Here is a 17,307-nt window from a genome sequence, read left to right on the forward strand (position 1 = left end):
TTTGGGGCACTATTTAATGTGAATAAAGCATGGAAAATGCTATAATGATCAAAGGAAAGCCAAAGGGAAGTATAAACAGCTAATTTCGGTTGATTGGTTATTGAATTATGCTCCAAATGAAGCATCGTCAAGGAAATAGTCCACAGAAGTGACTGAAAATATTTTACGTTGGATGTGGATCGTGTGGATCGTGTGGATCACGTGGATCCCGAGAGCGAGCATGCACAGCGCTAACAGCATGTAGACTTGTGCGCTGTTACGCCAGACTGTTAACAGCGCTGTCGCCACGCTGCTAGTATGAACAAAAGAAACTAATTCTAATGTCACGCTTGCATTTTTGCCTACTTTGTTAGCTCTTAGAGTTCAGTTCTTGCCTGTGCCTCACCATGCATCGTTTTCTGATATTAGTGGGTGAGTAAAGGTAATATTTAACCTCCCCTGGGACTGCTCTGTCAATGCACAACTAACATTTACAGTGCCGCTGCTGCTGTGGCAGTTCTCCGGCTCTCTGGCTGGCTTCTTCGATGGCCTACAGCGGCCCGTGGAAATAACGACTGTAAGCCACTACTTGCCGGGACCAGTGAGGCTGCAGCGGACTGCGGGACGAACGCGACGCACCATGTCAATCGATCAACAGAATGCCACATTTGATGGCAAAATGGTGGACAACTATTGCTGCTTCTGGGTGTACCAGAAGCATCCAGAGATGCCCAAGAACTGGGAGCACCGCGCCGAGTATCCCTTCGATTTTCTGCTCAATGGCATTTTTGTGAGGAACGAAAGGAACTATACGGAGCCCAAAGCTGTGAGGGAAGATTAAACTGGACCCACAAATAGATGTGAACCCAGTCCAGTGGTTGCCTATCGATTGTGGTTATGCATTTAATTGGACGCTGGCCTGGCCCGGGGCCATGTACGGCTTAACTCAGTCGCAAAATTATAATTAACTTTGTCTGGGCTCAAAGTTGCCTCAAAACTTGTGTGCTGGATTCATTCAGGAGTATATCTACTCTTTTTTGTGCCCAAAAGCCTGACAGCACATAATGGATTTGACACATTATAATCAGGTTTGCATAGTGTCCTGCCTGCCTGCCTGTCAGCTCGTTGCTCCCAGAGCTCCCACTCGTCGTGGCCTGAAGCCTGGCGACGTTTTGGGGCCTTCTCGGGCACTTTTGACGTGCTTTTGCTTATTTGGTCAGCAAGTTGTTTGTTGTAGTTTGAAGTAGCAGAAGTTGTTCATTATCAGCAGCAGCAGCCTCAGCCTCAGCATCATCGAGCTGAGCATAAGTCGTAGCCGGAGCCAAGCACGTTGATAAATATGCAGGCCGGGCTCATGTCTGGGCATTTACTTAGTTAATTAAATTCAACTTCTTCAGTTGAGGGACTTGTCTAGGGGCAGCAAGGGAACGGGCAAGTTTAGTGCGAGGTCCTTGAGCAGGTGGCAAAGTCTTGCTCCCTGAGGTACTCCGCTGCTGCTGCCCTGCTTGCTGCTCCCTGCTGCTGCCCTGCTTGCTGCTCACAACTGCTGCTTTCTACTGCTTGCTATTGCTTCCCGCTGCTTGCTGCTTTCTACTGCTTGCTGCTAGCTGCTTGCCAACCCGGAACTGCTCAAGGAAAGTTTTGCCCAGCGTATTTGCTCATATCATAAGTAAATATCTGCTGCCCGCCTCGATGTTTGCTTTTAATTTTGCTTCCCTCTGCCTCTGCTTTTTAATGTGTCTGGATGATTAGTCGGAGCTGCATCTTGACCAGTTCTATTTGCATAATTCACATGGCCAGGCACCAGGCACCAGGCACCAGCAATTTCCTGCACTCTCCGACTGATGAACGGATTTAAACTTGCCACAAGGTGACAATGCCAACGACACCACCAGCAGTGGGAGGGAGCTGTGTCTGCATTTTGGATTCTTTGGGGGCTTCTCGCTTTTTGTGGCATGGAATGGGCTGTGGGCTGTGGCTGTGGCTGTGTGCAACTTATGCAAGCAAATAATTTCGATTTAAATCGATTTTAAATGGAAACGAGCGCATATGCTCGAGTGTTCAATGCATTTTGGGTTATATGAACATTTTCCCATCAGAATTTGCTTTGCTTCGGGGAGCAGCCACAATGGCAAAGCAAATGTTATTTAACATCAAGTCTATGTATGTATAAATGTATGTAAATATGTACATACGTATTTATGTATGCATCTCAGCTGTCTGTCTCCGTGTATGATGCTTAGTTCAAACAGCGGCACAATCTGCAAAGAACACAGCATAAGGTCTCTGAACCACAAGAAATAATCATCCGTGCAGGTGCTGCTGGGAGTGGCAAGGGATTAATCTTCTGTTGGATTTCTCCCTGCTGACACCTGAGAATGCAATCGGCTGCACAGGAGAATCAAAGTTATATAAATCATGGGAATGCTTATGCAGGCTATGAAAGTTAAAGCAGTGAAGCACGTGCCGCAGTGCCGGAGCTCCATTTAAGCCCATTTAAATTTTCCATTCAAATTTGAAATTTAGCGATCATTGTGAGCGCGCAATCGAAGCTGCAGAGCTGCCAGAGTGTCGCGTGTGAGGCTGCCACATCTACCCTTTGTCACAGACCAGATCAGTATCGAACAGCTGTTTTCAGCGATACATCGATTGAGAACATCGATAAGTTCGCGCGCATTTCACAATTTTGGATCAAAACAACATTTAGTTCCGCCTTATAATTGCCAATAAATTAGTTAAACGCTTGTGCATTGTTATTTGCAATGTCTGTGCTGCTGGCGGACATTGATGCCACTTGCGCGGCGCTTGGCTACAGCGATGGAGAGCGCTATCAGGCCGAGCCGGATGCCGCAGAGGGCCTGAAGGTAACCCAACAAATAAACAATTCAAATTGGTTTTTTGTGTTGATTAAACTCCATGTCTTAGCACTTAATTTGGATCCTTCGACGCGATCTGGACAATCATGAGTACCGGCGGCATTTGGGACGCGCCAAAGTGCTGCAAACGGATTTGGTCTACATGCTGCCCGACCACGTCCACCACGAGGAGCTGTCGGACCTGTTGATTCGCCTGCTGGTCATTCTCACCAACCCAACGCTGCTGCTGTATCGCGAGGGCCCGCCCAGCGACAACCACGGACGCAAGGTGTTCATGGAGCTGATCGACATACTGCAGGGCTACAAGGCGGCCTTTGCCAAGGACAAAATCTGGACGGCGCTGTTCGACAAGCTCAAGCAGGCGCTGGAAATTGTGAGTATTACAGTAAAGCAGAGCAAGCAGTTCAAAATGCCACAAGTAGCGGATCAACGAGGGGGTAATGGAGGAACAGGAAGCAGTGGAAGCGGCGACAGCGACGGCGATGAATCCACAGACGACCACTACACGTGCTCCGTGTGCCTGGGCACCGCAGTCCGTCCCCGCGTTAGCTTCTGCGGGCATCTCTTTTGCGCGGCGTGCATTGAAGGCTGGTTGCAGGCGCTGGGACCCGTTGTCAGGTGTCCCTTCTGCAGGTCGCACATTGCCGAAAAAACGCTCATCACGGTGCAAGCCGCTTCAAGCCGCAGCACACCCCACCGCAGGTGCAAATCGCTGCAGGAGCATCGCCAGGAAATGCTGCAAGGTGCGGAGTACGTTGCGCGACCGGCAGCTCTGCCGCAGGCTTCCATGTTTCTCAGCGCACGAATCGAACTGCCACTGGACGCGTTGCCGCGCTGCAAGCCGCTGGCCGAGCCGCTGCTGCGCTCAAGTCAAGCCGCAGCGCCCGGTGCAGCGCGCATTCGTGGACTACAGCTGGCAGCAGCGTGCCATGACGCTCTTCATTCTGGTGTTTCTCTTTGCGCTGCTGAACTCCACGCAAGTCCTCAAGTAGCAGCATCGAAATTCCTTGACTTTTTCGAATTAGATGTCCCAAGATTTCGTTAATTAGTCTTCGCATAAATGTGGCGGCTCCTGTGGCATCATCGTAAGCCGCGGCAATTATCGTTCGGGCCCTTTGCGAAACTATTCCTGTAATCTCTATAATCTTTACATTAATGGCCAAGCGGGCACGGAAAACTTTTAATGGCCAGCTGCAGGGCAGTTTTGTTTTGGCTTTTGGATTGTGCTGCCGTCCGTCCGATCTCCTTTGTGGGCTGCTCCATAACTAGTTTGAACTTCATATCTGTGTATCTTCCTCGTTTTTTAGCTATTCTTCATTCCCTTTTACGTTCGACCCACAACAAAGTTGAAGCCTTAAAGTGGGCCTCTCACGCTGTGGGTTCTCGGCTAAAGTTTAAGTTTAATTTGGAAATATTTTACTCAAAATGGAATCGGAGGAGGAGAAGGAGAGGGCAGCGCTGCTTTCAGTTCAATTTTCTTTCAAGCAAATCCGCAACAAGTCACGCCAGGCGGCGTGTGTGTCCGTGGGGGCGTTGCAGAAAAATGTGTAAAAGCGATTCTAATTCCGCAAGAGTAAAAGCGCCCACAACAATGCTTGCTCAGCGCTGTGTGTGGGTGTGGGCGTGGCTGTGCTTTCATTTGCAAAAAAGCGATGCAGAAATGGAAACATCGGAAAGGTGCGTGGTCGGAGCTTTTGCATGCTTTTGATGATTATTTCAGGAGCTGTTGTGGCTTCTGGTACTGTAAAGAGCTGAAATTTGGTGGCTTTAGCTTCAGTCAGAACTGATTTCAATAGAGATTTATCTTTGCTTGTGTTTGGAGTCCAAACTTTCGACAAAGCTGCGCTTGAAGGGCAATCTTTCTGTTCATTTCATGACTTAATTCAAAGGAAAAGCTAGACACATATTTAAGCAAACATTTTGGCATTTTTTTATTTAATCTTCTTGTTTATACACACGCGAGGCACTTGGTAATTATACCCGGTACTCGAAGAGTAAATAGGGTATATTGTATTTGTGCACAAAGTGAATGTATGTAACACACAGAAGGAAACGTCTCCGACCCTATAAAGTATATATATTCTTGATCAGCATCAATAGCCGAGTCGATTGAGCCATGTCTGTCTGTCCGTCCGTCTGTCCGTCCGCGGACACGCGTGGCTCTTTTTTGAAATACACTTGTAACAGTGTGAGCACACAGAAGTATGGATGCAAAATTTGGTGGCTCTAGCTTTTATGGTCTCTGAGATCCAGGCGCTCAACAAGACGGACGGACAGACGGACGGACAGACAGACATGGCTCAATCGACTCGGCTATTGAGATGATCCGATTGGATCATTATTATAGCCACAATGAAGAAATTAATTTTAAGTGGCCAAACCCACCCCGTCCCGCAGCTTATAGCAAAACACTGGCCGTCTGCCGCTGGCTCTGCCGTGAGTCTGCTGTGTGTGGGTCTAGGGAAGGGGGGCGAGCTAAAGGAGCGTGTTGGTGTGAGAAGTGTTGTAGATGTAGATGACAGATGAAGAAAAAATGTAAAATTTGACAAATAACCGCTAATGTACAGATGTAGTACTGAGTGCCGGGTATAAAAGTTGTGACGCGTAAGAAGCGTCTCACACGTCCCTTCTCGTTCTGTTTGCAATTCCGAATTTAAAAGATGATTTTTGTACAGGCCCAAAATCCGCTTGAAACATTTCCCTTACAAATTCCGAATAAAAAGATAATCTCTGGAATTTAGTGCTAAAAATTAACTTTGAACATCAAATGGGGTCAAACTATTTGGCAAGGCGTCGCAGGGTTATTCCTAGCAACCGAAGCAATACAAACTCGAGCCTCAAAGATGGTAACAAAAATGAAGCTTAGGAGCGGGGCGGGGCGAGGCGAGGCCTCCCAAGCCTCGGTTTAGCGCAACGACACAAATAAATTCATTTAAAGCCGATTGTATCGACATTCATAACACTCCGGGGAGCAATTCCAAAGGGATTTTCATGGGAGTCGCTGCGAGGATTTTGTTTGCATTTTCATCTGCTTTTTTTTTGCGCGTTGCTGTAGGGAGCGAGGCAGCAGTTTGCCTCTTTTATTTTTGCTGTTTTTTTTTCGGTTTTGCTTTGCCTTTTGTTTAGGCTAAATACAGGCGAAATTTCGTTCTGTGTGGAATGCTGCTGTCTAGTTGTTGTCGTTGATAATGAATGTGTGCGCGAGGATTTTTCCTCGCTGTTGCCTCGGGCTGCCAGGCTCTGCCACTGCTGCTGCTGCTGCTCCTGCTGCCTGACTTTTTATGCTTTACTTCGCGTCGCGCCGACTTACACGCTTTGATGTATGCGCGGCGAGGCAGCCAAGTGGACCGACCAGAGCAGGCGGTTGAGGCGGAGCCAGAGGACTTTCGAGCTTTCAGTTTTGAATGAGCCACCTCCGTGTCTGATGTGCTTGTTGTTGCGTAGGGAAACCAAAAACGGAAGTCATTATTAACTTTGGGCTTTGAGATGTTGGAGCTTGGGCTCTTGCCTTTGCTTGCTGCTGCCTTGCCTTGCCCCCTGCTTAGGCTGGGTGTCCGTGTCCGTGTTCGTGTCCGTATCCGTATCCGGGCAGGAGTCACAGCTGGCTTGTAGGCACAAAAGCCGCATTAGTTGTATTTATTTTTAAGCTCACAGCAGCAACTGTAATGGCCGCAACGCCCCACCCAGCAACCAACCAGCCCCTAGCCCAACCCCAACCCCAACCATTCGCTGTCTCCCCTGGCATTCCCTTATCGCCCGCCCACACCCAGCCTCAAATTGATTTCAACTTGACTTTGTTGTGGTCCTGTCCCGGAGTCCGTGGGCTTTCCGGGGGCTTCCGTTTCACAGTCGAGCTACATAAATTTGCAATTTAATTTAATTTCATTTCATTTGATTATTTTAACTTGACTCGCGGGATTTGGTGCTTAGATTTTTGCTTCTTTCCTCCCACTGCGACTTAGTGCAGCATTTTATTGACTTTGACTTTTAATGTCTGGCCGCTTCCAGGGCTTTGCCGTACGCAGCGAGGAGCAAAATTTACTGATTGAACGAGTCCTCGTGCTGGTGCGGAATGTGCTGCAAGTGCCGGCCAATCCGGAGGCCGAATGCCGTGCGGACAACGATGCCAGTCTGCACGATCAGGTCATTTGGGCGCTGCACCAGACGGGCATGCTGGATCTGGTGCTGTTTGTCATCTCCTCGCCGGATGAGGAGCAGTTTCATCTGCACGGCCTGGAGATTGTTTGCTTGCTGTACAGGGAACAGGTTGGCTGTCCTTTGGCTCAAAGTTCTCTCCATTTCAATTAACATTTCCTTTCTCTCCCGCAGACCGCCGAATCCCTGGCCGATGCTTCACTCCAGCGCAGCCTCAGCGAGAAGCAGCGGGATCAGCAGGAGCTGCTGGCCGCTAGACGGCGCGAGCGTGCACGTCGTCAGGCGCGTCCACCCACCGGCAGACACTCGCGCTTCGGCGGCACCTACGTCATACGCAACATGAAGTCCGTGTCCGATCGCGATGTCATTTGCCACCAGGCCTTGGAGCGTGTCTCAGCGATAGATTTCGATCGCGAGAAGCAGCAGCAGAAGCGCTCGCATCGGCACATCAAGGAGGAGGCGCAGGTGACGCGCCGGAGCGCATTTACAGTGAGGTAAGGCTGGGGGCAGCTCTCTTCCCCTCTTCTGGCCGCCATGTCCATTTGTCTGCGCGGGCCACTTCCTGCACTTTGGCGCTGTGTCTGTCCATTGTGTGGCTGTGGCCCGGCCATTAGCATTGGAATTATTATGGCCACAGCCACAGCCCTGCCATGCCCATGCCCATTCAGACCTTATCCCAGCCATTGATTTTCGATTTTACGCCAGTCCAGAGGTGGAGCTGTGGCTGGAGCCGGAGTGAGCAAGCGTATAAAATAATATTCAATAATAAATGAAGCCATTTCCTTTTGGCCGCAGTCAGTCGCTCTTTCGTTGGCTGCTGGCTGCTGGGGGGAAACAATATCTTGCCCGTTGGCGCCTTTGTCGCTCTGCCGCTCCCCCTAATGGCGGTGCCGCCAGGTGCAGCTATTTTATGCTGCTCCGCTAACCAACAAACTACTTAAAGGATATCCACAGCCCAGGATGCCAGAGACCTTCCGGGGGCGCAGCTTCAACAGCTACTGCAGTGGAGAGATCTTACAGTTTTTTCTGCTACTCCGCGCACAAATACCCTACCAAAATGTGGAGAAAATCTAAACAAATCTTAGGGATTTTGTTTATAAAACTTGCCAAGAGCATTCGAACTTCGTCTGCTGTGTGGACAAAGATTTTCTCAATTTGTGGCAAGCATAAAAACCTTTTGCTAGAGATAAAACTGCAGCAGCAGAAGGAGCGGCGCCATCGGCTTTCTGCCTCGCCATCGGCCAACGGCCAACGGCATCGACTTTGGAATCTTTTTCTCTCTTTGCTGTGCTGTGCTGTGCCCAGCGAGCCATGCAATTTTCAAGTAAAATCCTCAAAAGCTTTTTACCCATTTGGCTGCTGCGATTTTCTTTTGCCCGGCCTCTGGCAAACATTTTTGCTTGTTAGTTTCTCCACTGACTTTTGCCCCGGGCCTCGGGTCAGGCACAGTCCCATGCCCACTCCCATGCCCAGTCGCTGCCTGTTTTATGGCCAAGATGCTGGTGGAGCAAATCTTTAGGCGCCCATAAATTGATGGAGCAGCACAAATGTGTCCGAGTCGTCGCCGGCAGGCTGTGATTAGACAACGCCAAATGTGCCACACCAAGCTGGGAGTCTCGTTCGAGGGGGGGCACGTAGTGTGCGGCCAAAAGTTCATCAATGTCGCGTGTTAGATCCCCGTGCAACAATTTGTTAGACCCACCGCAAGTGCAACGAGTTGCAAGGAGGTTTTTTGGGGTTTGGCTTTGGCATAAATTAATCCGCGTCGGCATCGATGCATTGGATTTGTGCTCTGCCTGCGGTTGGTCGGCTGGCAGAGATTGCTCGCTGCACGGATGGATGGTTGGGTGGGGGATGGGCTGCGCCCTGGTTGGCTGCATCTTTTAGCCAGCTTTGCGCAAATAAATTGGCTAGGCGAAATTTATTGCATGAAACCTTACCAAATGCCGCTGCAGCCAGCGTTCCGCATTTGTTAGAGACTCGTAAACTGATAGAGGAAGAGCGCAGAGCTCGCTTTCAATCAATATTATTGTGGTATAACCATTTTTCATTGCATCCCATCCCAATCCATCCCTTTCCCACTGACTTTCATTCAATTTTTTGTGCTTTTTTTATTTGTTTTTTGTTTTTGCTTGCAGACTGTGCCTGCGCGAGTACTGCATCGAGGTGCTGCGGTCCGCTTACAACACGCTGGTGAGGCAGGTGCGTCGTGTGCTGGAACGCAATGCCGGCTCGTCGAGTCACGATGACTCCTATCTATTGTGGGCCATACGATTTTTCATGGAGTTCAATCGTTTGAGTGGTCTACAATTGCAGTTAGTCAGGTGAGTCAGTGTTTGCCTGTCTGTGTGTGTGTAGTTGTGGCTGTGACTTACATTTGCCAATGTCAATGCAGGCCTGGGGGCTCGAGATATGTCTAAAGCGGGCGTGGGCACACAGACACTCGCATGTTTAAGTGCTTTTGTATGCACAGACAACAGAAACGAAGTCAAAAACGTTTCTTGCTTCTCTGCCGCTGCGCTGCCGCAGCCGAGCAATTGTGAATAGTCCGCAGCAAGGTGGTTTACTTATAGGGTGACGTTGTCCGCTATCCAAGCACTTATTCACCACGCACGCTCGGCGCTCGCTAGAATGAGATAGCAGTCTCTGTGGTTCTGCGGTGAAAACGACACCCCAAGTAAATTCATCTTGGCTGCGGCTGTTCTCTGTGCATAGGCCGAAGCCGAAGACACAAAGCTTTTTTCGCTGCGCGCGTGCCGACTGCGCTGCCCGAGATCTTCGCCCATGCACATAGCAAACGAAGCTGTCGACTTCTGCTCTAAAGTGTTCAAATTAATTGCCTAAAAGTTTCAAAGGAAAGCGCTTTGCCAAGTGATTTGTTGATGCTGCTGATGAATGAGCTTCAGTGGCTAACAAAGCGCTGACCTCGACTTCGACTTTTACTTCGACTTCGAGCCAAGTCAGCAGTTATGCAAATGTTATCCCAGCAGCTCTCGCTCTTATCTGCTCAGTGGGCAAGGCACGGCACGCCTTCATCGGAGGCTTTCAATCAAATTACTTTGCAGCACACTTCAAATGAAACAATTTCTGCAAAACTTATTTGCACTCGCACTTTGAATATATTTTTCATCAAATCAGTTTGGGTTACGAAATTGAAAAATCGCAGTCAGCCAAAGCCAATTCTTTAAGATAAGCCATTGGGGGGGAAAAGTCAAAGAGGATGGAATACTTTTGGTTCTATGTTTTATGGAACAGTAAAAAGTTTCCTCCGACTTAATTTATGCATTTTGGTGGTTCTTTTTGGTCGTTTCGATTAAGTACTTAGATTTGTTTTGAATGCAGAAGTTTTTTTTAACATTTTATAGCCCATAGAGTAGAGTTCAGAGTTCTCGTTTGAAATGTTCCATTCCTCATATATTTAAATATAAATTTTAGTTGGTTTAAATTTATGCTCTAAGCCATTTTGTGGTCTACAAAAATCAATTTTCTTAAAGCTTCTTAAACTTCTTAAACTTAATCTTATTACAAGAAAATATAAAATTGGTTTTCGTTCGAATAAGCTTCAAGAGCTGTGAATCTGCCATAAAATCCATCCATCATTTGAGACGTTGAGGGGAGAAAATCAGAATTTTCCTCTTAAATGGGGCAGTCCTGGGGGCGATGTTCTTCGCTTTGCTCTTCCGCTTTCTTTCTTTTTACGACAAAAGGGAAAAGTGCGCTGCAAATAAAGTTTTGTGCCACGACAATTTCCATTGCCATTCGCACTTGGCAAGCCCCCCCATAGCCCCAGCCCTAACCCAACCCCAACAATTTTCCGGAAAATGGTCAAGCAGCGTGTCAATACAAAAAGTGATACGTTGGCAGTGCTTTCAGCTCACAGCTCACAGCTCACAGCTCCCAGATCCCTACCACGCTGTGGTGACCGCACAATTTGTATGTCATTGTTCGGGGTCCTGGGTCCTGCCATCAGCGCCTCGTCACTTGAGTTTTATTGCATTACTTTGGCCGTACAACGGACAACAAACACATGCACAAATCAAAGCCAGGACGCCAATCGTTGACCTACGGCACTTGGCCACTTTACAACTGCATGGGCGACTGGCCCAACTCCTGCCTGGGGGGAACAGTCTAATATTCTTTTTGACAAAGGAATCAACTGAATCCGAGGCTGCCGCAACCCCTGCAATCCTCTCCACAGCCACTGGGACTGCCACTGCTGTTCTCACTACCACAGCGACTGCCACTGCCACTGCCACAGCCACTGCTTCTGTTGTTGTCCTCATTCTTGTCCAGCATGCTGTTAATAAAATTTTGCGTTCTTTATGCTGTCATCCGGCTGACGTTGCTTCCTCGGCTCCTTGTCCGCTTGCCCGCTCTGTCCTGTCCGCTGTGTGGTGGGAAATTTCTTTAAAATTGTTTTGGTTACTTTCAAATTAGTTTCTGAATGACAACAATGAAGCTTTGCAAAAATGTTGTCATTCCGTTGGCGCAAAGTTTTTCGGAGAACCCCTCGTCCCAGCTGCAAAGGGGATGCGACAAGGAGACTGGACTCCCTCGCACTATTCTAAGTTGCTGCTCGGTTGGTTGCTTCTGTTGCTGCTGCTGCTGCTCCTTTTGCTGCTCCTGTTTTTATTTTTACCATTACTACGCTCTGGCCCTGTCCTGTCCTGTCCGATCCAGTCCCTCTCTGCCTTTTATCATGCCTTTTCGTCTCACTTTCTTACTCCGCTCTCCGCTTTGCACTCTCTCATTGGAGCTCTTTCTGCCTGTCGTATATACTTGGCAACCATAAAACTTTCTGTTTATTTCCCTCAAATGCAATTTGACGCTTCCCCACCACCGCCCGCTCAACTTTCTTTATCGTCTGCCATTTTCTACTGATTTTGCACTATATAAAGCATGGCATTGCTGTAATGTATGGCTTGGCCTCTCTCTCTCTCTCTTTCTCTAAGATGGGCAAACTTTCTGTGCCCGAAAAAAAAAGTGAAATTGAGTTTGTCATTTTGTTTATGCGAATACAAAGCTTTGAAACACAAATCAATCGCAACGGTGCTCGTAGACGATACAGCGACTGCACGAAGAGCTTTCATGTCTGTGAGGCTGCGCGCTTACACGCTGCAGCGCTTTGCATGCAGCTTTGATCAGGGCAGAATGAGAGAGACATAGCTGTAAAGCTCTGTGCAGTGTGAAATGAGATTATAAGCATCACACGTACACATGCTACAGTGCAGCCGATCGGTTCACAAAATCTTTACTGTTCGTAGAAGCTTTTACTTTTCTTTACTTTTCAAACCTGCTGAATTTTTAGTTAATACTCTGAAATACCAAAAGTTTAGTTCGGCACAGTCTCATTACCGCTTTTCGCTGGAATAATTGATAGAAAACAGTTTACCGCATCAATCACAGTTTGTTGCTGTTCCCGCTAGCGTCGATTCAGCCAGTACTCTGACAGTTTCGTGTAGTTGCTCATTGCAATTTTATTGATTTTATAATTTATTTATTTGCCTTCCCATTGCCTTGTGCTGTCTGCCTGCCTCCGCACAACTGTAATTAATTTGATTTTAATGCTTCTTCAAATGCTCTCGACGTTGTCGCCGCAGCGCACCAGTTTCGCAAAACTTTAATGGTCGCCGCAGCAGCGGCAGCAGCGGCAGACGTCGCGCTGCTAATTTTGCAGAGGGTTGTAGGCAAGGCAAGGCAAGGCAAGCAGCATGAGCAGCAAGCAGTGTAAGCAGTGAGTGTGGGTGTGTGGGTGTGTGGGCGCCAGGTGCGGCTGGTCCGGGCGCAAACTTAGGCTGGCTGGCGCTCATTTCTAGCGCTACTTAAAAATTAATTTTGTTAATGAGTTTTTCGTCGAGCGCAGAGTTGGATGTTGCAAGGGGCAAGCTGCTTACCTGCTTGCATCCAACTTTTGGCCAACTTTAATGCAGCGCACAGCATTCCACTTGTACGACTACTTAAATATGCGAATACCCACCAACATACATATAACGAATCCTTGTTTTGGCTTTTTCCATTTCATTCGCAGCGAATCGTTGAGCGTGCAATGCTTCCACTGGGTCCTGACGCGCATGCAACATGACATGGACATGATTGTGAGCGACAAGAAACAGGCGCGTCTCTGGGCCAAGCGACTGCATGTTGCCCTGCTGGTAAGTTTGTGCAGCTGCTCCACCCCACTGCTTGGCCAGCTAAGCAGTGCGGGTGATTCCGTGCGTGTGTGTGTGTGCGGGTCTGTTGTTGTTTGTGCGAGCGTAAGTGCACTTTTGGGTGCACTCTGTTGCTGCTCGTCGTTTGCCTTGGATTACGACCGGTACTTAAGCCAACTGAATGTACCTTAAAGAACACCGGAAAGACGGCTTCAACTTTCAATGAGCCCTAAGAGCGGAGCTTTGTTCGATATTACTTAGGGTTTGCTTTTAGCTAAAGAGATTTGCTGATGAGCTAAAATTAAATTTACAATTGCAAATCGAATTTAATGCTCGCACATCTAATTACAGTTTCCAACACGTCTTAAATTATAACTCACACAAAATGTAATTCACTTCGAAGCTTCATCAATTCCATTAGCACTGAAGATAGATCCCTAAGCAAGGGAGCCGCATTATATGTACTCGCACGTTGGTTATACTCATTAGTCAGTGTTGAGACACAGAGACTCAGAGGCTCATTACAATGCAACACACACACAGCACTCGGAGCTCGCTCGGGTTACAGGTTCAGCGCCTGACCCCTTTGGCAATCAAACGTCTGAGTGTCTGCCAAGTTAATGCTTACCAATTTTTAATTAAAGACATTCCGGGAATTGCTGCAAAGCCTGCTGGCCCTGCAGAAGCTCAAGGATGACAACGCGCGGGCCCTTTTCGACATGCTCCTGAACAACGTGTGCTATGTCCTGGAGTACAGGGAGACAATACTGCATTTGTTAATGAACTACAACGAGGCGCACAGCACAAAGTGAGTATCCCGAGTACTCCAACTATTGGAAATAACTGGCCCCCGAACCCAAAGCCCCATGCCTGGCAGTGCCCGGCTAGGCTGCATTTCTGACAGTAAGTGGGGACGGACGGGCAGACCTCATGGCATGCGCAAATAAGCAAGCCAAACACACGCCGTCTAATGGGATTACTATTGAGAGTAGTTTGCCCCCCATCGAAGTATGCAGCGACTGGCAGTGGATTCCACCCTCGCTCGTCCTGACAATCAGGCATTGTTTGTCTTAACGGCATGCCTTTGTCTTAAGTTCGTGGTCTGTTTGTTTGGCTATTTGCACATGCGTCTGAGCTGTACATACATACATATATGTATGTACTTATGTATGTACATATGTATCTAGTATGTATTTATGTACACATGCCCCAAAAGCAGCCAGCGGCAACTGAACTAGTTGCGCGTCGAGTGGTTCGTGTCGGTGGCTAAAAATTTAATTGATTTTACAAGCAGCAGCGGCACGCGTGCCACCGCATAAGAATTATGCCATTTGGCACACTGCATTTTCGTGCCACGTTACCCCTGCTGCATCCTAATTGCAGCGTTGCACCACCCTTGATAAATCACCGAAGAGCATTGGGAGAGAATTGTGTGGAGCAGGCAGCTACAGTAGATTTGGCAGCCGATTCACAGGAGCGTGCTGCTGGCCCTCGACTTGATTTGAAACTCATTAGATTGGCGGCACTTACCTAGATTTCCCGCGAGTTCATTGACTTATGCTCAGCAACATAATAAACACAGCAGAAACCCTCCAACAGGACCTGCGTCATGCGTGTGTGCACTTTCGATTACGGCTGAAAATTGTAGCCAAGAAGGCCCCTACGGGACACGCCCTTTATTTTTGGTAGTCATATCTGAATGCCACTGCGAAATCCTTTTAGATAATTGCAATTTGTTGTAGTGCCACACATGAAGGGTTCAACTCACTTGAATATTTCTAAATGGCTGCACAGTGCGTCTGTCAAACAGAAGTTCGCTCCACCGCGGAGAGCTCGACTGATGATACCTGCAATAAATGCCTGCAAATGTATTTCTGTGCCACAGACAGTGGCTCCCCTGGCTGGAATGCTGCCACCACAGTGGGGCATTGCCAAACCGCTGCATAAATTTATGCAATTTAAGTCAAATAACAAATAGCTCAAAATATTCAGCGAGCAAAGTGGATAGAGAATGTTTTCCGTTGGTGAAAAAAATGGCAATTATTATGACAGGTTTGAATGAAATTTGTGTTGGTTTCTGCATCTGAATTGATTGCAGGAGCAATGCAAATAGAAGTTATTAAAATATGTTAGAGAATAGACAAAAATATAGAAAAAGAACTCCAAAATAATTTACAGAAGTTACAGAAGATTTTAGTGCATTTAATTATTACACAAAGATACATAAAAATATGTAAAAACAGTAACAAATCATGGGATTGCTTGGCATCTATCAATGATTGGAAAAATCTATTTATTTGTATTATTAGTTAGTGTTTAAATGAGTAACACCCTGCAGCTAGACTTTCCTTTTCCATAATGTTCTTTATTTAGTAAGAAAGTGCACGAATTTTTTTATTCCACCTTCTCAAAAACTCCCAAAAATGCGTTTAGCTTAGAAAATATTTCTAATATTTTTTTGTTATTTATGTTAACTCAAAATACCTTTTGGTTTGCCTACCACTGTGCCACAAGCAAATGCACAAATTGTTGTCAGTTGCCTGTTGCCATCGTTGGGGGGTTTTGAGTGTCAACTATCAGCTAGTGTGTGTGTCCAGCTCCTAGTCAGTGTGTCTGTTAGTTTGAGGACTGGCAATTTCAAAGCTTTGACTAAATTAATTTAGCGCGCAAACATGAAATTGACAGAGTGCAGCCGGGGTTCGGGGCGGTGCGAGTTGTTCCAATTGCGGATGCAAATTGTGAAATATATCCGTACATGCAGCTGTGGATGCTGGCTGGCTGCTGGCTGGCTGGCTGGTTAATTGGAGCATGATTAATGGGAATCGAGTGAGAAAATAGTAGATGTTGCCTCTAAAGAATTAAATCGATTAAATATGTAGCTGATCCAGCGGGCGGGCATTCAATTGGCTGGCAATCATGTAAATTGCGAGTGCTCTGCCTTTTGAACTGCAATCAGTGTTCGGAGCACTCGACAGATTAAAGATTTTCGTTGTCAAGATGAATAATTGATGAGTGCCGGCAGCCCACACAGGGCGGAGGGGGTCAGATTATTGCCCTGCTGCTGCAATCGCGGGCCCATCACTCATTGTTGTTGTTGTTGTTGCTGTTGCTACGCTGTCATAATTAATAATATTTTCATTATAAACGTCTTATGCCAGCAACAACAACAACAACAAGCCACAAATGTGCGTCTGCCTGTGTCGAAGTGGGAGTCACAGTCTGGGCGCAATTACATTTTATCATTTATTCAACATGCGCTCAAAGTCGGCGCGAAGACAAACCCCCAGCACAACCCCTGCACAACCCCTCCTAAGCTCCAAGCATTGACCTAAGCTGGCTGGCCCCTACCCCACTCCCTAGCCCTACCCCACTCCCTACCCAACACCCAAGTGTTCTAATTAATTTTGCTCAACCTTCTATGGGGCTACTTCAACTTCTTCTGCTCCCTCCGTGCACGGTGGCGGCCTGTCGTCCATTTAATCAACGTAAACGCGAATATCAAATCAGGCGGCAGCCAGCCAGCCAACAAGAAGTTACAAAACCGCGCCCCCTCACATACAAATTAATTATAAATAATTTATTAACGATTTATCTTTGTCCTGCCGCCACATGTGCTTGAGCTGGCGCGGTCCAAGGATGCGAGTGGGTGGGGCAGGGGGTGGGGGTGCTGGGACTCGATTTGCACCTGCGCATCATTAGGAGGGGTGGATGGGGCAATCGATTTGCGTGCGCTTGTAAAATGGTTTGTGGCATGCAATATGTTATGCAACCCACCCACGACCCACCTGGCTGCTGGCTGCTGGCTGCTGCTTCTACTGCTTGCGGTTGCTTGGCGTTGTGGTCAGATACCCGCAACCTGCCAGCAAACGCCACCAGCAGCAGGCAGCATCAGCTCTAGCGCACGGGCAGAGCACTGCCTTCGGCTCTCCGTTCCGTTTCTCTGGCTCGTTCTGCCAGCAGTTTTTACGCTTCGACTGCTGTTAACGCTGCCACCACCGATGCAGGCGACGACCACAGACATCTTTGCGGTAACGTCGGCGTCGGTAGCATGGATGTGCTTGATTCGTTTCACATTTGAGTTATCATCAAATGTGCACCACACACACTCACACACCCATCCGCTCACGGTTACACTGCCACACACTCAA

At 47.8% G+C, this 17,307-nt stretch overlaps 3 protein-coding genes across 3 annotated transcripts in view; all 3 read left to right on the top strand.

The window, feature by feature from the left end:
* Positions 1 to 472: 472 nt before the first annotated feature.
* Positions 473 to 976, top strand: LOC117897207. Its single transcript, XM_034805910.1, has one exon. It carries the CDS (start codon positions 620 to 622, stop codon positions 818 to 820), a length of 201 nt encoding a protein of 66 aa, XP_034661801.1. The 5' UTR covers positions 473 to 619; the 3' UTR covers positions 821 to 976.
* Positions 977 to 2,639: 1,663 nt separating this feature from the next.
* The window catches only part of LOC117896500 (protein timeless homolog), a 68,541-nt gene continuing 53,873 nt past the window's right edge, over positions 2,640 to 17,307 (top strand). Inside the window, exons 1-7 of the mRNA XM_034804847.1 lie at positions 2,640 to 2,843; positions 2,905 to 3,228; positions 6,864 to 7,121; positions 7,185 to 7,504; positions 9,149 to 9,334; positions 13,039 to 13,162; positions 13,804 to 13,967. Coding sequence (XP_034660738.1) covers positions 2,742 to 2,843; positions 2,905 to 3,228; positions 6,864 to 7,121; positions 7,185 to 7,504; positions 9,149 to 9,334; positions 13,039 to 13,162; positions 13,804 to 13,967 — 1,478 coding nt within the window. The 5' untranslated portion in view covers positions 2,640 to 2,741. The remainder of the gene's footprint in view (positions 2,844 to 2,904; positions 3,229 to 6,863; positions 7,122 to 7,184; positions 7,505 to 9,148; positions 9,335 to 13,038; positions 13,163 to 13,803; positions 13,968 to 17,307) is intronic.
* LOC117896502 (E3 ubiquitin-protein ligase TRIM39) lies at positions 3,235 to 4,044 on the top strand. The gene has a single exon (XM_034804851.1). The coding sequence runs from the start codon at positions 3,265 to 3,267 to the stop codon at positions 3,898 to 3,900; it is 636 nt and encodes a 211-aa protein (XP_034660742.1). The 5' UTR covers positions 3,235 to 3,264; the 3' UTR covers positions 3,901 to 4,044.

Source organism: Drosophila subobscura, chromosome O, assembly GCF_008121235.1.
Source record: "Drosophila subobscura isolate 14011-0131.10 chromosome O, UCBerk_Dsub_1.0, whole genome shotgun sequence".
In the NCBI taxonomy this organism is placed as follows: domain Eukaryota; kingdom Metazoa; phylum Arthropoda; class Insecta; order Diptera; family Drosophilidae; genus Drosophila; species Drosophila subobscura.

Bases quoted from the DNA above. Each gene is read 5' to 3' on its own strand.
- LOC117897207 (XM_034805910.1), top strand. From the start codon at position 620: ATGTCAATCGATCAACAGAATGCCACATTTGATGGCAAAATGGTGGAC.
- LOC117896502 (XM_034804851.1), top strand. From the start codon at position 3,265: ATGCCACAAGTAGCGGATCAACGAGGGGGTAATGGAGGAACAGGAAGC.